General features: G+C 32.1%; 1 protein-coding gene across 1 annotated transcript in view; it reads right to left on the bottom strand.

Moving 5' to 3' along the window:
- Positions 1-23,767, bottom strand: part of LOC114333307 (zinc finger protein 782-like) — a 476,554-nt gene that overhangs the window by 201,110 nt on the left and 251,677 nt on the right. Inside the window, exon 2 of the mRNA XM_028283167.2 lies at positions 22,175-22,316. Within this exon, the coding sequence (XP_028138968.1) occupies positions 22,175-22,309 (135 nt within the window). The 5' untranslated portion in view covers positions 22,310-22,316. The remainder of the gene's footprint in view (positions 1-22,174; positions 22,317-23,767) is intronic.

The raw sequence follows: 23,767 nt of genomic DNA, 5'->3' as shown, positions 1-23,767 counted from the left end.
CCATTTGCATTAATTAAGTACCGAAAACTGTAGTACCTCCAGAAGATGACGCGCCCTAGGCACCAGGTGCTCTGGTGTCTCTTCTGATGACGCAATCGTGTTCAACAACCCCAAAATACTATGAGTAAGTAATCCGTTTGCATCAATTTAATGCCGAAAATCGTCGAAACTTCAGAAAATGACCTACCTTATACACCAGGTACTCCATGGGTCAGATCTGATGGCGTATTCGCGTTCAGTAACCCAAAAAACCTATGAGTAATCCGTTTGAATCAATTTAGTACCGAAGACTCGAAACTCCAGAAGATGACGCCCCTTGCAATAGCCCTGGGCACCAGGTTCTCCTGGAGTCAGTTCTGATAGCATATTCGTATTTAGCCACCTCAAGAACCCTTCAGTAATCCATTTGTATCAATATAATGCCGAAACCCCCCGAAACTCCAGAAGATGACGTCCCTTGCAGTGACCCTGGGCACCAGGGGCTCCGTGGGTCTGTTCTAATGGAATATTTGTGTTTAGCGACCTCAAAACCCCCCCGAGTAATCCATTTGCATCCATTTTATGCCGAAAACCCTCGAAACTCTAGAATATGACGTGCCCTAGTAGCGATCCTGGGCACCAGGTACTACGGAGTTCAATTCTGATGGAAAAATCGTGTTTAGCGACCCCAAAAACAAGTAAATAATCCATTTGCATCAATTTAATACCGAAAGCCCTCGAAACTCCAGTAGATGACGTCCATTGTAGTGACCTTGGGCACCAGGTGATCCATAGGTCTGTTCTGATGGTATATTCGTATTTAACGACCTTAAAAACTTCCCGATTAGTCCAGTTTCATCAATTTAGTGCCGAAATCTCTCGAAACTACAGAAGTAGACGTGCCTTAGTAGCGACCCTGGGCACCAGGTACTCCGAAGGCCAATTCTGATGGGATATTCGTGTTTAGCGACCCCAAAAACCCGTAAATAATCCGTTTACATCAATTTAATGCTGAAAACTATCGAAACTCCCAGGCACCCAGATAAAGTTGCACTAGGTGATCCGGGGGGTCAGTTCTGATGGCGTAATCGTGTTCAGTGACCTCAAAAACACCCCGAATAATAAATTTTGGTCCTAAGTATACTGATTTTGACTTTATTTTTATATTTATGCATTTTTGGATGAATTTTATGCACTTTAAAGTGCAATTATGCATTTCCACCCATTTTTGAATAGTAGGCTTTTTTCAAGACGTCATCCTGAACATAATGCAAAAAACTGCACTGTAGGCGCTGTATTTAAAAATTGATTTATTCGGGTGTTTTTAGTGCTAAATTCTGTGGTCTACTAGTAGAAGCAGAGCTATAGCTAATGAAAAATAGGTTCAGATTCGTCAAATTTCAAATTGAATATTTTAACGTGAAATAACAAAAAAAATTTTTTGGGGAAAACCCATTACAACTTTTTTAGTGTTTAAAAGAAGCTTTATTTTAGTTAAAAAAAATTCTAGCATCAAAAGTAAACAAGTTACGCTCAAAATAAAGTTAGTTCCTTTTTTTTGGTAAAAATCTGGAAAATCACCCCTTAATTAGCATCTCAAATGAACTTAATCGTTACCACTTCACAAGTTGCTTTACTCGTGTGTGTATTGTTTATAATATGATCTGTAAGCTTCTTCGGTTCAAAGTCCTTATTTTGGAAAGTTCTCTAGTTGAAAGGGCTTCAACGAGTCACTAATCACGAGTGTATGCACATTTTAAACAGACATATCTTAATCAATTTTTGTCTTACAGAAAACTAAAAATTACAAAATATTTAAAAAATCAAATCCAACTTTTTTACTATTTGAGATTTTTAGTATTTTGAATAATTTTAAAGTTAGTTTGGAAAAAATTATTTTTTTCAAAATTAAAAATTTTAAAAATTTTATTTTAAAACCAATTTTTTTCAAAAATAAGCACTTTGAATCGATGAAACTTACAGATCATATAAACACAATGTAAGTAAAGCAACTTGTGAAGCGGTAACGATTAATTTCATTAAGTTGCTAATTAGGGGGTGATGTTGCCGTTTTTTTTTGGGCAAAATAAAAGGGACTAACTTTATTTTAAGCGTAATTTGCTTACATTTGATGCTAGAAACTTTTTTATAAAAACCGAAACAAATCTTTTTTAAAACACTTTAAAAAAGTTGTAATGAGTTTTCCCCAAAAACGGCTTCATTTTTTGAATATTTCACATTGAAATATTCGGAATTTGGCGAATATGAACCTATTTTTCATCAGCTATAACTCTGCTTCTACAACTTCTATAACTTCTTTTTGTACTAGGTCTACAGACCTCGTGCATACACCATGTTTTTCACGCTATATTTTTGCTATAATGTTTTTTTCGATAAAATACTTACTTTTTGAGTTATCTGCGATAAAGCGTCTAAAAACATTGTAATTTTGTTGATACTATAGAACAAAAGTTGTTTAAAATTAGTCAGTTGATCCATTTCCGAACTTATTTTGGACGTATATTTTTTCACCCCCGAGAAGGGGTAAAACTTATCCCCAGAGCAAAAGCACAGATCGGCACAATATCACTTTTTTTCTTTGACATGTTAGCTATGCGTATGCCAAATTTCATGTCAATCCACGTGGTTCTTTAAAATTTACAGCAAAAACCGTAAAAAAATGTACTATAATACCTTCCTAGAGAATAAACGTTGAAAGCACCAACTTTCCCAACGAGAATATCTATAAAGTAATATGACCTTCATTAGATGAAACAAAAAAAAATCAAATTGATTACATCCTAACAGAAGCCAGGCACTTCTCTAATCTAATGATTCATACCTTACTACTCTTAGAACGTACAAAAATAAGTGCAATAATTTCAAGTATAAAACAGAAAAAAGTACAATAAAAGCACCAGCTGCAATCAGAAACTCTTGAAATATACAAAATTACTTAGAAAATGAAAACATAATAGCTGAGAATTTATCAGCTAGCGAACCATACGAAATACGTAGAAGAACAATTAAAGAAGCGGCAGTTGACGATCTGTAGGGATAAAAATGTGGTAAAGAAGTGGAAAATAATACGTCGTCTTAAAATCGAAGAAACAATATCCACGTAGAATCTTCTTCAATGTTGGAAGTGAAACACACAACCACACGTTCCAAAAAAGAATCGACTGCATCCTTGCAGAGCTCATCAAACACAACATCATTATATCAAATTTTCAAAAGAGTTGTCAAAGTTAAAGTTTGAAACGAAGAATAAGAGGAAAGGTACACTGAATTAATTTGTCCACTGCATAAAAAAGGGAGATTTGTTGGAATGTAAAAATTACAATGGCATAATTCTGCAAAAATATTCAAAATAGTCAAAATATTCTTTAACACTCTATACAGCCGTTTAAGTATGTATGTGGAAGAACTCCTCGGTGAACTAGATGGTTTTAAGTCATGTGATATTGATACGTGTTTGTGGACTTCAAATCAACGTATGATAGCGTGGCAAGAGATAAGTTAGATGAGATATAAGAGATAAATTAATTGAGTATGGCCATCAGATTGAGGTTCGTCGAATGTTATCTTTGGTCGCAACTACTATATGGGGTAGAAGCTTGGACTCTAAAAGTCCAATCCGTAAACAAATTGGAGGCATTCGAAATGTGGCTATATCGGCGTATTCTGAAAATTCCTTGGAGTGCAAAAGTCTTAAAGGAAGAAGTGTTAAGACGAATTGGACATGATATAATGCTTATGAAGGAATTATACAATAAATCATCAATTTTTAATAAGTAAACGCAGATTATGGCTTGCTGAGGTTTTGGATTTGATTGTACGCACCACACGAATACTTAAGCAATTTTTACCTTCTCAAAGGTTGCACAAAATATGGGCTTGAAAATAAACGAGGAAAAACCAAAGTGGATGGCATAACAACAGCTATAGAGCTAGAAACACCGAATTAATCGTCAGTGTGCACCACTATTATAATTTTATGGTAGTAAACAAGTTTACCAACCACGGTTCTCTCATAACAAGCAATAACATCACATCAAAAGAAGTCAAACCAACGATACTGTGCTAGCTAACAAATGTTATTTTGGAGTAAACAAGCAGGTACAGAACAGAAATTAAGTCGGAAAAACAAACTAACCATGTACAGGGTTTTTTTTTGGCATGGGCTGTCGCCACTCAGCCAGTCACAACAAGTATATTTCAAAATCTACATACATTTCAAAAATATAAAACAAAACAAAATTAAGAAAGATAAGGAAACGTTACCGTAAAGGTGGTTGTTAATATTACAATTATTATATTCAGGAGTTAAGGTAGGAATAAGACAGGGTCACTTGCTTCTTCTCGTCTAGGGACCCTTCAAGACATTTCGTTTAGACATAACTAGACTAGGTCGCGGATAGGAGGTAAATACATATGGGATAAAACAAAGGTAAATAATCATTTGTGGATAATGCTTAAAGGTTGATTTTACTTTTACAAATAAATTCCATTAAACAGTCATATATTGTTTTCCTATTTAGAGAAAGTAGGTAACATAAATTATAAGGTGGAAATATATTATATTTTAATAAATTTTCAATTAGTTTATTAGTTTGTTGAGTATACTTTGAGCACTCAAAAAATATATGATTTAAGTCTCCCTCTTTTTGACAGTCTAAACATAGATTTGAAGATAAAATGTTAATTTTCGCCAAATGAAAAGGATAACAGGCGTGCCCAAATTTTATTCTAATAATGGAAGTAATATATCTGCGGGGAACGGAATAATTTTTTAACCAGTACTCAGTAGGCACTTTAGGTTGAATCATCGCGTATTGAGAGGAACTATGTTTGCTAGATTCGTTCCATGTACGTCTCCATTGTTGGTTAACTTCATTTTTAACAATTGCACATATATCTGGATTAGAAGGTTTATGTCCGGTTAACGATCCATGTGTGATGGCTTTTTTTGCTAATAAATCAACATGTTCATTACAGGTGATACCTATGTGTGCTTTAACCCATAGGAAATGCACTTCTCTTCGTTTTTTATAGATTTCATAAAGTATCAATGGGAAAATCCCAATAGTTGGCTGTATACCATAGTTTAAAAAACCAATACAGAAGTAAAAACTTCGAGATGTATTCTGGTATAAAACTGGTAACATTCTGTCACTTCTTTCTTTTTAGATTCTTAGACTTTACTTAACAATAGGATACTGCACACCTATATCCATTACGACCCATTCAGTCAAACTTCTTTCAGATTATAACATTTAAGTTTTATTGCATTCACTATTCTTCTTTTTTCATCTATCTTTTCATTTCCATTCATATCAGGCAACTTCCAATATCCATTTATCCCAATTTAAAATAAAAATTTTTTCACATTTTTCATTTGTTTGATTTCAGTTACAATCACATACGTTCATAAAGTTCTGCACTTAAATATATTTCATTTAGTTCAGTCTGTTCACTCCACTATCACCAATAGAAATCAATCTCATACTTTTCTATTTCATATACTCATTCAATTTAGATTCTTCTTTACATACTGACACCAACCCACAATTTGACCTATATTGGTAGCTCTCATTCTAATTATTTTATTCACTATTCTACGTTGGTAGACTATCAAGATACATTACTTCCAATTCATTCAGTCCTTTCAAAACTGCATAAAGATGAATTAGACATTATGTCACATAGTTTAATTTTATTATATTATTACATACTTTCATTCATTTCACAATACTATATACAATCATATCCTTCACACATATATCTACCTCACTAACAGTAATCTTTAGTTATTTAATTTTGTTAACAACTATTTTCCAACTTTTAACAGACATAATTATTCATTACAATAGTATAATAATAAATTTAACACAATAAATAGCCACCTTTTGTATATATACTGTTTTCTCGCAATATTCTACCGTTTACTTTCAACCTGTTGTCTGCTTGCCTTGTTAGGCAACCAACATTTCATCACATAAAAACACTCTTAAATTCTGGTTTTCTCAGCTGGTTTAGCTTTGTTTTTCCACGCAAGTCTAATTATCTTATTATGTAGTGTATTTCCTTGTTTCAACAAACTCAACTTTCATCTCGTCATTTCACATCCGATGACGTCACAACTTAAACCACGTAATATATCTGCATTAAATTTAATGAATCTATAAGTTATTCTGGAATAGAGAGTTGCTAATTTAAACTTTACATTAGATTTTATTATTCAAATAATTTAAATTATTTTTGCAGACAAACCTTCGCATTTTATTAAAAAATCCAAAATCAAATGAAACTTTAACCAAAAATTGGCTTTATCTTGTCATGTCATGTCACCCTTGTCAAATTGTATATCCACTTCATAATTTCTCAGTTGGTCTGTGCCCATTGAATTGGCAAGTACCTAGTATCTTCGAGCAGGGAACCATGGCACCCTTTTAGCATGTGTTCCACTTTATCCATTAACATCGACTTGTAGTCATAACATTTTAACATATTACATTATGTAAACCATATATGATGATGTTAACACTATTTACGGTGTGCTAGTTTCAAAATACTCGGCAGGATGTAAGTATTCCCACATTTTTCATTTTAACAGTCACATTTTTAACCTTTTGCTTTAATCTAACGTGGAAATACTTCATTCTATGCACTGAAGATGTTCTGTTTAGAACGAAAACGTTCTGCAATCGATGACATTTTATAGTTTTTAAATAAACGATTTTATACCAGAATACATCTCGAAGTTTTTACTTCTGTATTGGTTTTTTATTTCATAAAGTATTTTTTTAATTTGGAAGATATAGTTGTTTAAATTATGACTTGGAAATATTATTGTCTGAATAGCTGTCAGTACGGAAAGTGAGTCAAAAACAATTACTGTAGACTTATTTTCTGTATTCATAAAATATGATAAAGCTTCATAAATTGCAATTGCTTCAGCGCTGAATATTGAGAAAGCATTATTTATTTTATACATTTTTTCTGTATTGTTTGATGGGACATAAAAGGCACATCCAGTGCCAAACGTTGACTTCGACGCATCTGTGTAGATAATTATAGACTCCGAAAAAACGTCCAAGATACTTCTTAAGATGTTATGACTGATAGCTGCCTTTTCATGATAACTTGGCTTAATTACTTTTACCAAATGTAATAATGCAGGAAAATCTTCAAAGTCTAAGATTTCGTCTGGATTTGAAGTAACATCAAAGTTTGACATACTGCGAAAAGCTTCACAAAGTGGAGGTGAATTCTTGTGTTTCCAATATTTATTCGTCAGATCAGCTTCATTCAATTTGCTTATTTTTAAATGAAGGGAAGGATCTTTATGTTGTAATTTCATAATAAATTTTTTACTTAGATATTCTCTTCTATATTTCAGTGGCATCTCTAAAGCTTCGACATGTAACGCATTAATTGGAGTTGATTTCATAGCACCTAAACAAATCCTCAGAACTGTATTTTGTGTTACGTCGATTCTGCTTAGGGCCCGATCAGATGCAGAGCCATAGAGTACACAACCATAATCTATGATTGATCGTATATAAGCTTTGTAGAAAAGTAATGATGTTTCAACATCTGCTCCCCACCACGTTTTTGAAATTGCTTTTAAAAAATTTATTCCTTGATTACATTAAGAATTATTATTATTATAATTATTCCTTAATTACATCTAACAATGATCAAGAAAGAACAAAAAATTGCATTTATAAAATACCTTGTGAATGCGAACAATTTTATTTAGGTGAGACATCAAGACCATTAGATGTTAGAATAAGTGAACATCAATCTTATATTAAAAATAGAGAATTTGAGAGATCTCAAATATGTCAACACGCATGGGATAATGAACATAGAGTTCAGTGGAGAGATTCAAGTATAGTCCTGAAAGAATCAGATAGTAAAAAGAGAAAAATCAAAGAAGCGGCTCTAATTATGCTAAATGAAACCAATTGTGTCGCAAATTCCTCGGTAGAATGCAGTAGGATGTGGTTACCCATACTGAAAGAGGAAGTCAATAGAAAGAAAATACCAAGATTAGTAAGTCAATAATATCGAGCTAGTACATATTTTATATTTTAGTATTACTTATATATCTAGTATTATTAATAATATTTATAATTTAAACATGTTACAAGTCAGAATTTGGTATTACTTTTTGAGAGTAAATTAATGTAAGACCAAATACTTACGATGTCGGGATAGTATCACAGGTTTTTCCTGGTTTTCCCTTGTGATTTACTATGAAGTCTCTAACGCGAGAATTTTACTGTCGTTGCATTTGGTTGTCTTTTTAAAGACATATCACATGCTATAATTTTTTATGACGGATATTCTTGAGTTGGGGTTAATTTCATGTAATCGAATGAACTATCTTTCAGTAAGTCGTCCCAGGAACGCAACTCATAAAATATTGGCAATATCATTTTAAAGTCTTCTACTTTAAAATGTATAATATATGTCTGAATTGCCAATATAAATGAGTGAGATTAAATAAATTATTAGAAGAATTTTTTTTGCTTAGCAACAACACTTTAGTTTATTTTAGTAATATTTTGTATTTTGACAACGGCACCCGATTTGGGCGTCGAAACGTTAATAAAATTATTTTTTTCATTTTAATTGTGGCTTATTTCCCATATAAATAATTAATCATAAAAATGCCACAAGGAAATAGCTTCAGAACAACATTGATTACATTTGTTTAGCATAAACTCAATATGTGATTTTCATGTTAGTTTTCGGTCAAGTATCATCCCCAAATATTTGATAGAAGTTTGGAAACTATACTCATGATTGCTTAATTGTAATTTATCAATATTTGGTAAGTTGTGTCGTGTGAAAATGCAAACACTAGATTTGTTTGTGGAAATTTCAAATCCATTTTGTTGGAACCAATTGTTTGACAAGTTGTGCATTTTATCTAATGTTTGTATACAATTATCATATTTTTTTGAAAACGAGTATACAAGAAAATCGTCAGCATATTGTATAATCTTCAAAGTGCAGTTTTCAATTTGGCTATTATGTAGATCAGCAGTGTACAAATTAAACAACAAAGGGCTCAATACTGATCCTTGGGGCAGCCCCAAGTTATTGTATCGTGGACCTATCAGACTACTGTTATGTGCTCTGAGATATATCTTTCTACATGAGTAAAAATTATATATTGTTCCTGCTAGTTGGGCTGGTATTTGGAAATTTTTGACTAATTTTTCAACTAAAATATCTAGACAGACTCTATCATATGCACCCTCTATGTCCATACATATTGCAGGTAAATAATTGTCTGTAAATGTGTTTTGTATATCTACCACTAATGTTGAAAGGGCGTCTAAAGTACTTCTTCCTTTTCTGTACCCAAATTGAAGGTTGGGAAGTAATTTCTTTTTTTCTAACCACCATTCCAATCTCTGTTTTATCATTCGTTCGACTGTTTTAAGAAGGCATGACATAAGAGATATAGGTCTATATGATTGTGCCACGTTGAGATTTTTACCTGGTTTCAGTATTGGTATTATAATGACATTTTGAAATTGAGGGACTAAACTCCCATTTTTTACCATCTCATTGAATATTTCCAACAGCAAGAGTTTAGCTATTTTTGGAAGGTGTTGTATCATGGGATATTTAATATTATCCAAACCTGGACTTGTGTTATTCCGATTTTTAAGAGCATATTCTAATTCTGTAATGTTGAACGGTTCTAGCAAAAAATGGTTTTGTTCATTTGAAGCATAGCTGTAGCTTTTTAGTAATTGGACTGATGGAGGAGCAACTTGATCAAAAATTTCGTCGGCTAATGTATCATTAAGACATATTCGATTAGTAATTGGTTTTCTATTGATTTTTCTAGCTTGATTCCATAATACTGAGGAAGGAGTGTTTTTGTTTAAGTTTGAGACAAAGTTTTTCCAACTTTCTTTAGCTATTTCCTTTAATTTTTTTTTTTACTTTTAGCCATGTTCTCTTGGCATTTTAAGTAATTTTCAAAGTTACGGTTTTGCTTATAATTTGAAAGTGCTTCTTTTCTTTCCTTGATAATGTTATCACAATTTGTATTCCACCACGGCGGAGAATTTCTGATTTTGTTTTTATAAGCTTTATATTGTGGAATTGATAGTTGAGCTGCATAATTTATACAATCAATTAAAAAATTATATTTGTCCGACGTATTTTCCATTTGGTAATAGTTATTGAAAAATTGCTCTGCTGAAATTTCGTACATGGACCAATTAGCCTTTCTTGTATTTCATTTACTTTTAGGAATAATTTCTTCAGGTAAATGAATATCCATAAATGAATGTATGTATAGACCAATTAATTTTATTGACTAGATCAGCTGTAACGAAGGTAACATCAATAGCTGATTTATTTTGATCTGGTTTAGTTAAAATGGTAGGTTCTCCATTATTAATTACTGTAAAATTTAAGTCATCTGCAGTTTTAATAAGTTGTATTCCAGTTGCATCATTATAATTAGATCCCCAAATCGTATTATGCGCGTTGAAATCTCCACCTATAACTACTGAACCAGTGACCTGTGAAAATATATTTGCCCAATCACATACTGTACTTTTACATTTAGGAGGTTTGTATATAGATAATATATTGAGTTTAATATTTTTAAATTTTGTTTTGATGCCACAAACTTCAATATCAGAATTAAAGTTATAATTTAGTTTTAGTTCCCTGAAGGTTACTGTGTTACGGATAAGAATCGCAACGCCACCAAACCGGTCTTCCTTCCTATCTCTTCTTATTAGGTTATAACCATTAAATCTGTAATGAGAATCTTTTTTAAACCATGTTTCGCTAATTAGTAAAATATCAATTTGTTTATTGTTTACGTATTGCATTAAACTGTTTTTGTTTGACATAATAGATCTAGCATTCCACTGACCAATTTTTAAAATATCTTGTACATCCATTATTACTAGCTAAGCTATTATTGTTTACAGTATTTAAAACCTGTTCTAATTCATTAATTATAGTCTTATCGTCTAACGTTTTTATATCTTCAATTGAACGAATATGTTCCAAGAGGTTCATTATAAAATTTGTTATAGCTTTTGTCAACTGATTTTTATTTTCAACTTTGTTATAATTGGGTTTATATGGATTAGCCGGTAAAGGCTGGGCAGGTCCAAATGTAAAGGGAAAGATAGGTTTATGAATAGGAGATTGTATGATAGGAGAGTTTGGTTTCCTTTTCTTTCCTACAGATGCATGTGAATTATTGTTCAATTGAGAAGATATTAGAGGGCGCGCTTTTTTGGTCTGTGGGCCTAGCTGAGTGGAGACAGAATTTTTATTAATTTTTGGAAGCGCAGGAAATTCTTGTTCATTATTTTCAAGCAAAGAAAAGTAATTTTGACTTATAACACCAGAAAATGATTGTTCACACAAATGTTTTGCCTCTAAAAAAGTAGTCTTTTGTTCGATCATTATACTTTTAATCTTTTTTTGTTTTTCATAAAAGGGACACTTTTTTGATATTGTAACATGCTCATTACTTTTACAATGTATACAATACATAGCTTTATCGCAAGTATGATCAGTAGTCTTAGTTTGCCCACATTGAATACAACATTCCTGGGAACTTTTACATTGCTTTGACACATGACCAAATTTCAAACATCGATAGCATTGAACGACCCTACCAATAAATTGTTCTACCGGAAAATAAACTCTATTAAAACCTATATAGTTGGGTAGAATATTACCCTCAAAGGTGACAACTATAGTTATTTATCTACGTATTCAATTGTTTCCTCTTTTTGGATTCTACGCTTTGTTCTATAAATATTTAAAACTTTGGAAGTAGATTCAATGTTTTCCATGAGATAATTAATGTCAAATTGGGTGTCTACATCCCTTATAAGCCCTTTAACTTGCAACAAGTGATTTGGAATGTAAGCTCTTAAATTTTGAGCGTCTAATAATTTATTTTTGACAAGATTATTAGCTTCTAAACGTGATGACAGCAAAACTTTTATACGATTACGGCCAATGCTTTTTATCTCTTTAATATGTGTAAGTTTCAGGGTCTTAAATAGTAGGTGACCTATCGCCATAGGATGCAATCTAGAAAGACCAGTTTCATTCCCAATTTTTTCAATATAAACCCAAATATTATCTAAATTGTACTTATCTGAGATCAAGTTGAAATATTTAATATCCTTTTGTTTTTCTATCGGCAAAGTAGCACTAGGTTCAAAACTATTATTTTCCATTAAACTATCTTCACTATTCACTATGTCTTTCGTCTGAGAGGACGTCCCTAATGAACTTTGTTTCCCCATAATGGGGTAACCAATTTAATTTGTTTATTTAAAAATCACTGGACTTTAAAATTATATCTTTATCGAGTATTAAATTTTTAACGAGTTTTTAATAATTCAACAAAAATTTATGAATCCGGTTCTCTTTGTAAACGGTAGCCTGCGATCGATTCGAAGGTACGAATAAGACTGATGTACAGGGTTATTCACTATATTTTGACCCCCCTGTAAACTGCTTTATTTACAGGATTAGAAAAAAGTATAAAATACAAAAGTTATTCGATTTTTAAATTATGATTTTTTGACATATATATCATATTAGTGACGTCATCCATCTGGGCGTGATGACGTAATCAACTATTTTTTTAAATGAGAATAGGAATCGTGTGATACCTCATTCGAAAGGTTATTGAATTCTCTATTCAGGAATATAAACATTAAGATAATTATTTATACAGGGTGTCCAAAAAATATTCTAATTAAATTAATTGACACAAAAAGAAGAATGTATGTAATTTATTTATTTCAAAATATGTTCTACTGCTGTTAGATAACAGAAATAAAAGTTTATTGTAAAATAAACATTGCTTTTTGCTTAAATTCAATGTTCAAACTGCCAAGAGGCAGATGGGTGGCAGCTTAAACATTGAATTTAAGTGAAATAGACGGAGAGCTAGAGGCGAGAAATCATCGTCATAAGTAATATGGAGTTTGGCATGTGAAATGTGTCTATTGTATATTGATAACTATGACCCCTTTCAGGCTGACACCTCAGTGGATACAGGAAGTAGCAATAAGGGATGAAAGGGGAAAGTTGGTGCAGTCATTAAATGTTCTCACCTTCTATTTTGTTAAACCTCCATCGATTTGCATGAAAATTGGTGAGTAGTTAGAGCATAACTCAAGAAACAAAACTGATATGGTGCCAACGTGCGCTTTTACCCTGGGGGTGGATGCCACCCCTTCTCGGGGATGAAAACTATTTTATTAAAAATAACCCCACTAATCGATAGAGGGACAAATTTTAAGCAAAATTTGTTACTTCTAATTATTAAAATAAATCAATACTTTTTGAGTTATTAAAGATCAAAGATTTACATTTTTCGTGAAATAAATGCACGATGTAAAGCGGTTTTTCGTGAATAATTCAAAAACTGTAAATTTTATCAAAATAGTTATGATTACCAAAATTGAAGATAATAAAAAATAAAAGAGATTTATTATTCGAAAAACCTTTTAGAATTAATAAAAAGTGAGTTATAGGTGATGGAATGTATATTTTTTTCGGCTAATTCCCAAATCTAAGTATTCAAGCTCAAATAACTAGAAAACGGTGCATTTTATAAAATATATTCACTGAACACTTGTCAAAGTACTCAAGAATACCTATCAAGTGAGCTCCAGATGAAGTTTATAACATCAAAGCTAAGCAAGTGATGATGAAAATAAGAGAACCCTTTCGAGTTTTTAGGAAAAAGTGAAAATTAAAACATACGCTATTTGAAATTTGTTAACAGAATAATTTTTAAAGGAACTTCGGGAATGAAGTTAGGATTATAATTTATTATCAAGTTCGTTTTATTACAATTTAAATCTAACAAGTTAAAAATGCGAGCATTATTATAACGAAAACTTTGTTTCTTATGTATTTAAATTCCTAATATGGAAAATTGCTATTATGAAAAGTTGTTTAGAATTAAAAATTATGTTTAATGTGCAATTATATCCTACTATTTAAATATTGTGAGCTATACAGGCACTTTACTGAGCGAATTTCTTGAGCGAAATTCATATTTTTTACACATCGACTAGAATCGATACAATTTTATATAATCTTATGTTTGATTGCGTCTTGGATTTTAGACCGTGCAGATCTTTTTATGAAGAATAATTTTTGTTCGTAAAATTAATAATAAAAGAGTTATAAATGAAAATTATGATTGGTAGGTATCTCTAATTTGAGAAAAAAATTAAATATTTTCTTTTTATTAGAAGAATGTAGATAATAGTTACATTATTATAATAATTATTAATTATTTAATTATAATAAAAACAACTATTGCATATATTAGAACACAGTTTTTAATTTCAAACCATTTTTCGTAGTAACAATAATTTACAACAGTGTGAAAAAAGGTACTTTAATCTTGAGCGAAATTCATATTTTTTAAAATACCTCCTATAATATAAATAAAATTTGCTCTCTGATGATTGAATCGTAGGTTTTAGACGATGCAGAACTTTTTACGAATTATAACTTTATTCCGTAAAATTAAAAATAAAAAAGTGTCCCGTAATATATGTGTCCAACTTAAGTAGACACACTGTATGTTATACAATATAATATACATAATACATAAATCATTGGGTAGACAGCACCAAAAATTTGTAACCTGCCATTTAACATTACTTACATTAAAATTAATAAGTAATATTTATTTATTTCATATTTCAATTCTTTTACAGTTTATATGAAGTAATATATTTTTGAAATAATATGAAATTTTAATTAACATTTTTACGTACAGTGTCTCCATTGTAGAATTATCTCGCTATCTTAAATTGCTAAAAAATCATAAATTGCTGTCCCGAGATGCAACTTGTTTTTGAGGTCGGTTATCTCGAAGATATGGTTTGAGATATCGAAATGCCGTTTTCGGATTTGGATTCAGGAGACAAAACTACATTGACATCGGTACATAAGCTCCAGATATTGCAGGGGCGGCAACGCAGGAACGAACGAACGGACTTTGCGAATTTATAAACGAAATCAAAATTTTCGTTGAAAATACTATTTATTTTTCACTTTCGCTGCCACATTCACTAAAATCGCTATCATAATTATTTTCATCACTTTCGCTATTATGAATGTCATCATCAGCTTGCTCATCATCCATCTCATCGTCTGTTTCATTCTCAAAAATAATATCTCTAACAATCTCTGGCATTTGAGGCCCTTCAAACCATTTGAATTTATATGTGTTATCTTCAGCAAGTTCCCAACCATTTTGTCAATAACCAGATCTGTTGGATTTTTTTTATAGGCGTTCAACCAAATACTTGTAATGTATCGTGCTCGTAAAAGATGTTGATATAGCTCAGATGGAGATGGATATATTCAATACAAACGCCGACTCCGAAATGACAGTAGCAAGTACCTATACAATAGCGTCAATTTAAGAGCACATGCGTGAAGTTACGAATGATAAAAAGAACATATTATTATTAATTAAATGTATGTTACTAAAATATTATTTTTATATTATTTCGATATTTAATTGAATTTTTTCTATCGATATAAACTTAGTGGCGGTTCTAGCCAGGAGCAGAGGGGCAGCTGCCCCCTTCAGTTTTTACAGTACTTTTGTACTATAATTTTCGTTAAAAAGGCACGTTATCTTGTTTATTCACCGGTTGTGTTCCCTTGCCCCCCACTTGTTTTGGTCTAGAACCGCCCCTGTATAAACTGAATATGTACAGAAACTGAGGGTGTCCAATAATTGGCACATTTGACATAATATTCAAATACATTTTTGATATATTTTATATAAATGTCTTAAAACAATTTTAAAAACTTATACATATAAATAATATAATAAGCTCCAAATTTTTGGAGCCTAATCTTTGAAAAATGTTTGTAGCGTAATGTTGAATGGTATCAACTTTTCCGGGAGCTCATTTGATACATATTTCTAAGTACTTTGACAAGTGTTCAATAAATATATTTTATAAAATGCACCGTTTTCCCGTTATTTGAGCTTGAATACATAGATTTGGGTACTAGCCGAAAAAAATATACATTCCATCACCTATAACTCACTTTTTATTAATTCTCAAAGGTTTTTCGAATAAGAAATCTCTTTTTTTTTATTATCTTCAATTTTGGTATTCATAACTATTTTGATAAAACTTACAGTTTTTGAATTATTTACGAAAAACCGCTTTACATCATGCATTTATTTCACGAAAAATTCAAATCTTTGATCTTTAATAACTCAAAAAGTATTGATTTATTTTAATAATTAGAGGTAATAAATGTTGCTTAAAATTTGTCGCTCTATCGATTAGTGGGGTTATTTTTAATAAAATAGTTTTCACCTCTAAGAAGGGGTGGCATCCACCCCCAGGGTAAAAGCGCACGTTGGCACCATATCAGTTTTATTTCTTGAGATATGCTCTAACTACTCGCCAATTTTCATGTAAATCGATGGAGGTTTAACAAAATAGGAGGTGAAAACCTTTAATGACTGCGTTAACTTTCCCCTTTCATCCCTTATTGCTACTCCCTGTATCCACTGAGGTGTCAGCCTGAAAGGGGTCATAATTATCAACATACAATAGACACATTTCGCATGCCAAACTCCATATTACTTATGACGATGATTTCTCGCCTCTAGCTCTTAGACTAAAAAGTAATGTTTATTTGTTTAATCAACATTTATTTCTGTTTTCTGACAGCAGTAAAATGTATTTTGAATTAAATAAATTACATATACTCTTCTTTTTTGTCAATTAATTTAATTAAAACAAAAATGTTTTTTGGACACCCTGTATAAATAATGATCTTAATGTTTATATTACTGAATAGAGAATTCAATAACCTTTCGAATGAGGTATCACACGACCCCTATTCTCATTTAAAAAAATAGTCGATTACGTCATCACGCTCAGATGGATGACGTCACTAGTATGATATATATGTCAAAAAATTATAATTTAAAAATCAAATAACTTTTGTATTCAACATAATTTTCTAATTCTGTAAATGAAGCAGTTTACAGGGGGGTCAAAATAGGGTCTAGGACGTTTCATCGCCGCCAGTTCATCGCCGCCGTTTCGATGCCGCCAGTTCATCGCCGGCGGATTCATCGCCGGCGGTTTCGATGCCACCGGTTCATCGCCAGTCAGTTAATCGCTAACTGATATATTTCCGAATTTTCGACAGTTACATTTATTATTTATTTTTAGTATTAATTAGGAATTCTAGTAAATGCGAGATATGACCATTCCCGTTGCTATACTTAATCTTTTAATAGACTTTTAAACTTTTATAATATAAAATATAATTTAACACTACAAATTTAATACTGTTTAGTGTCAAATTTAGGGGAAGTAGAAATAGAACAGTAAATTAATATAATAATATTTTTTATCTATTTATTTGTCATAAGTTTTGAACTGAATTTAACGTCGTGTCGTGTCATCTCCCATAATACAAGATCAACTGACTAACTGGCGATTGAAACGACCGGCGATGAAACGGCCGGCGATGAAATGGACTGGCGATGAACCGGCGGCATCGAAACGGCGGAGATGAACCGGCGGCATCGAAACGGCGGCGATGAACCGGCGGCGACGAAACGTCCCATTCCGGTCAAAATATAGTGAATAACCCTGTATGGTCGAAGCGAAGATCGGTGGGATATGTGCATTTTCGGTGCCGCCCAAAATCCCGACAGCCAAAATCCCGACGGCCAAAACACCGGACACGCCAGAATCCCGACACGCCAGAATCCCTACAGGTCAAAATCGCGACATGCAACAATCCTCGCATAAGTAAAAATTCCGACTTTTGTTTAATACTTTTAATACAAAATACTTTTGTTTAGTAACAAAAAATAAAAAACACATGGCCATAAATAAAAAACAAGAAATAAATGTATTTATATGTTAAAAGAAACTTATCAAACGGGATTCTGGCCTGTCGGGATTTTGGCCTGTCGGGATTCTGGCGTGTCGAGATTTTGGCCGTCGGGATTGCGGCTGTCTGGATTTTGGCTGTCGGGATTTTGGGGTAGATCCGTGCATTTTATCAATGAAATTCGATATTTTTAAGATATTCCAGAAGCCGCTACAGATAAAATGTTTTAACAACCTATTAATCATTCAGAATTACTCGACGGATATTAGTACAGTTAAAATAATTAAGACGATAACCGGACAATAATGATTTAATGAGTGAAATTTGAAGTTTTTTTTACTTTAATGACAAAAAGAGCAAGCCCATTAGCAGAACCCAATTAAAAATTATTTTGCACATCATATTTGAAACATTATTTGGTTAAAAAATGTCATTTTTGGTGGCAAAAAAATATATTAATTTGTTTGGACTAAATTACAGTTGTGTTTATCTTAAAAAGGATATGTTACTATCAACATTTACACAGTGTTGCCAAAATGAATTTTGTTATTTTGGGTGTAAATTTTTTCCACGGATCTCCGAGGGTATAATACATAAAATATATAGAATACTTATTCCCTGAGTCAGACATAAAGTGAATCTCCAAAACATATGAAAACCGTCTGGTCGTCTTTAAAAGAGAGATACTAAGAAGAGTAGGTACAATTGTACCTATTGTACTTCTTCGTCTTCTTCTTCTTCTTTATCCCATTTCTGTCAACTTTGGACATAGGCCTTCCCCAAATCTTTCCATATCTGTCTGTTCTTGACTGCGCTTTTTCAGTGAGTTACAATATCGTTTCCTGCAGCTTTCACAATATCGTCCTTCCATCGCATCTGGGGTCTTCCTCTTCCTCTTCTTCCTGTCAACGGTCTCCAGTTTTGTATTTCAACATTCCATCTTTTGACTTCCTGTCTTGCATTGTGGCCAGCAAATCTCCACTTTAACCCTGTTATATGTTCAGTTACATTTTTTACTTTTGTTTTCTCTCTTATCCCTTTGTTTGATTATTATTATTTCTATTTTGTTTATATTGGTCTTTGTTAATGTCCATGTTTCTGAGCCATACGTGAGAAGAGGAAGGATGCACTGATGGAATACACGGTTTTAGGTACTATTGTATACTTTCCAAACGCTGCCCACGCCAATCTGATTCTTCTGTGTACTTCAATTGTTTGGTTCTCTTTATTAGCTTTGATTATTTGACCCAGGTATATATTATATTCGTCAACAACCTCAATATTTACGTTATTTATTTTTTGCTGTCATTTGTATTTGTCATGATGTTTGTTTTTCATGTTCATTATTTTTAATCCTATCTTCTCTGGTGCTTGTGCTAGTTAAGTCAATGTTGTGGATAGACTTCTTGGTTGGTTGTCATACGAACAACATCATCGTAATATCTGAGGTGATTGAGTTTCTTTCCGTTTATGTTGATACCCATATCTTCCCATTAGGGTGGAACGAAAAATTCGAAGTCATTATTTTTTATTGGGCTAGTGCGAAAAAGTTGTGATTTGATGTATAATAAAACTGTAAGAAATCTTTTTTGTATTAGACCCTATCTTCAAGTTCCATATTAAATTTAAATTTTTGGGAATAACAACAAAAAACAAAATTTTAAAAATTTATTTATTTTATCAGTTCTTTGAATCTAAATAATTGTTTTGTGATACAATATACATTTTAAGATTGGTAGTCTGATTTTGTGTTAAAAAACGGCATATTTCTAGACTGCAAACTTGAACGAATAAAGCCATCCGTTGATTCTGGTCCACAAACAGCAGCTGATGCTTCAGTTACTAACTTAACAGTTCTTCTCACGGATTTTGTATGACAAGGGCAGTTTAAGATCTCTATGTTGCTGTAATTCCCAAAATCATTCATATCCCTTACATCTTCATTGGAAATATGTTTTAGCAAAGGAGGAGCCGTAACTTTGAATCCAGAAACAGAAATTAAGTCATTATAATCTGCAGCACTAAAATTTAATGTTGGTATTTTGAATCATCGGATCTTTTTTTCTTTCTGACTTTCTCTAGCTTTCGGCACTCTGCGTAGTCCTAGATCCCGTATATGTTTTCGTTCATCTTTCATCATACCGATTAATACATTTTCGGGATGGGCAAAATAAGCATTCCTTTGGATAAAGGCATCGACAATTTTTCTTTGGTCAACTGGTAGAAATCGTGAATAATGAATCATTCGCCATAAATGTTTTGAACCATCAGAACAGCTAGAATACAGTTTTATATAAAACCAAATTGGTGCATACACTTTTTGGATGAAACTTCCTAACATAATTAATTGGGGGCTGGGACATTCAGTTCCAACATACAATCGAAGCAACCGATTATCAACTGTCAGCCATCTTACGTGTGATATTTTTCCAGATTTTTTTAAGGCTCAAATCATTAGGACATTTTCCCGCAGCAACTGCTTGACTGATTTGGTATAAGTACTTCTGATCGGTACTAAGGTCTGTTGTTTCTAATAATATTGCTAGGTTTTTTTCTATTGCGGCAAAATCTACAACAGCCTTCTCTTCACAGCGTTCCAGAAGTTTCCTTATTGGCCCTGAAAAATTAAGTGGTCCACTGGTCCGTCCATCTGACTGTTGAATTAAATGGCGTAGAGGTAGCTCATTGCAATGAAATAAGCATACTAGCCATTGAAGTGAAGTGTCGCAGTATTTGTGACGTAGATGGTTGGACTGTAACTGTTGACAAAGGAGCAATGAATTCTTCTTCATGATCATCTGCATCAGAAGAATTTGAGTCAGACAAGCTGCTACTTATTGAAGGATTAGAGGAATCTACGGTACATGCTTTAAGAACAATTTCGTCAGTATTATATTTTTGAGAACTTGCCTTTGCCTTCATGGTTCTTTCCATTTTCTTCCTTATTGCTACAGATGCTGCAATATCCACTGGTCCAATTGCCATTTTTCGACAGGATCGTTGATCTTGAAGAAAAATTCGCTCATTTTGTGGTACTTTCTTGATTTCATCACAAGTACACACACACAGTTCCAGTCATGTTGCACTTGCAAGCCGCGATATTCAATAACTTTTTACACTCCTTTTGAAACTGGCAAATCTTTTATATTTATGAATCAGATGCTTGCTGAGTTGTTGTGTACCTATCGCTTAAGATTTTGATACTCTGTATAAATATTTTTAATCATATCTTGAATGTACTTATGCGATAATGTTGGAATAGAAGCTTTTATTCATATTTGTTCTACTTTCGTTGCAACGGCATTCAAGACGTCGGCGATAGATGGATCTCTATTATTATTTGTCAACTTAAGTTCATTACGAATAAAGAGAAAGCACTTTAGAATGTCACACTTAGTTGGTAAAACACGATCATTGAAATTTGATCAGAGCCTTATTGATTTTTTTGACAAAAATAATTTTTTTGTTTTTTCATTTTTCAAATCCAATATGGAATTTTTTTATTTCAAAATGCTCTCGCACCAATTGTTTTCATCACCTGACACAACTTTTAAACGATAGCCACAAGAATTTTTCTTTTCTTTTATTTTTTTGACTTTTTTCGTTCCACCCTACTTCCCATCCAGTTCTTTAAAGACGTCTTCCAGAACTAAGGTGAAGAGTTGGGGATATTACATCTCATTGTCTTACGCCTCTATGGATTGCTATGGGATTAGTTTTGTTTGTTTTATTGTACCTATTGTACAATATGTACAATGTTATATTGTACCTATTGTATAATATGTAAAAATATTATTTAAAGAAAGCGATATAATTTACAGCTTTACGAGAAGTAACGAAATGTAAGTAGCAGGGATATAATAACTTAAAAAATAAGTACGCTTGGATGAGTTGGTCATGTGTCAAGAGATGGTATGGACAAAGAGGCGAGGAAGATTGGTGCAGTAAACTGAAAACGGTTAGCGATCAACATAAAAGACTGGCGAAATAATACTAAAGAAAGTCAAGGTTAAACTAGAGCTTCATCAATGATGAAGAATTAGAACTTCATCAATGATGAAGAATCATTCGATTAAATTTATTACGTTAATACATTCGTAAAACATAAATTTGAAAAAATAACTTCAAACTCTTATAAAAATGGTCTAACCTCTCTCATCTAAAAAAATAGCATAAAAATAGCATAAAATAAAATAAATAAATTATTGATAAATTTCTAGCACTACCAATAACCAATTCAAATCTTTACCCGAAAAACAGGACTCACAATCGATAATATCAATTTGTGAGCCATCAAACGACGTCCTTGGCAACTGAGAATGACATCACAGGTACTTTCATTTGCCAGCAATTTTAAAGCACCCTCCCGAATAACTGTTTCCATTTTTAATCTGTAATAAAAGAATAATAGGTTAATATAACAAATAATTAACGTTATTACATTTGTTAATAAAAGCAACAAACGATGAATTTTAATCTTGAAATTGTTATAAATAGAAAATGGAAGACGATATATCTTCTAAATAACTATGGAGTGGTGGCTACATCAGAATAAATATTTTGGAAAGGGTTAGGATATTTATTTATATAAACAACACATCTTCTGATCTTAATAAAGAACACATAATATAAAGATCTTTCATACAAAATTAAAAACAACACCTAACTCCAGTGCCGGATTTAGTTCATGGACCGCCGGGGGCTAAGTCATACTATACCGCCACTCTCCAGTAGGTATAGGTTAACAATTCATTAAAGCTATTTTAATATTATTAGGTAATTTATTACAAATATACAAAAAAGCCACAAAGACACAAACTCACAACTTATAAAGTAAATTAACATAATTATTTACAAACAAATTTTCCTGCACGTCCTACTTGCAAACAGGTCGATGATTTTATTAAAATCTAATTTTGTAAGCAGATCATTTTAAAACAGCGAACGAATTTAATGTTTCTTCCGTCATCGTATTTCTCAAATAATTGTGAAGCCTTTTGAATCATATTTTTCAATATATTCTTTTAAAAGATATCCTTTTCAATATACCGCCAACAAGTCTAGTAATCCAAGGTAATTGCCATTGCTAGTAGAACCAAATTTTTCGTCGGTTCCTCTAAAAGGGAGTCCCCTACTAAGAATTATATATCTTATAGCTAAGAATTTTATGACACTAACGACTCTTTGTAATATGTTTCGCCAATATGTGGTTTCATGTTCAATCTGTTGCCGCAGAGAATCATCGGTCTTTCTCATACTCAATGAAAATTTTTAAGATGTTCTAAATGAACGACTGACCTTTCATGACTGTCACATTTTTCTTTAGCCATTTTCCAGTCGTCGAATCCAGTAAAAAAGGAAAAGTGCAATTTTCGCTTGAAAAGAGTCGACAATATGTATAAGCAAAGTAAATAGCCTATGCTTTTGGAATAAACTAACTAGTCACGTCGAATTTTTTCACCATTCTTTAAAACTTTATGGAATAGTGATTTAGTACAGTACTTGTTCTCCTATTTTTCTTTTTGAAGATTCAAAGTCTAAAGAATTAAGATTCTGTGTTTTGAATTCTTTCAGAACTTCATCTACACAATTTCTTGGCCAGAATTTTGGATCTTGTAAATCAACTCGATTAACACCACTTTCGACTAGAATTTGACGTTCAGGAGAACTCTTTTCTGTGTGGGTCTGAATTTGCTGTGGATGAATCATCTCGACGTAATGAAGATTCTGCTGCAAATTTTATTTTATTAAGAAAGTAACTAAAACAGTCAAATAAACCTACCTTCTTAAACATCGGAAACTGTTGCAATTGGATCGTCTTGAAAAGAAGTGCTCGTTGGTA

The sequence above is a fragment of the Diabrotica virgifera genome, chromosome 8 (genome assembly GCF_917563875.1).
Source record: "Diabrotica virgifera virgifera chromosome 8, PGI_DIABVI_V3a".
Taxonomy (NCBI): Eukaryota; Metazoa; Arthropoda; class Insecta; order Coleoptera; family Chrysomelidae; genus Diabrotica; species Diabrotica virgifera.
Note: the sequence above shows the minus strand (reverse complement) of the source record. Positions and strands in the feature narration are given on the sequence as shown.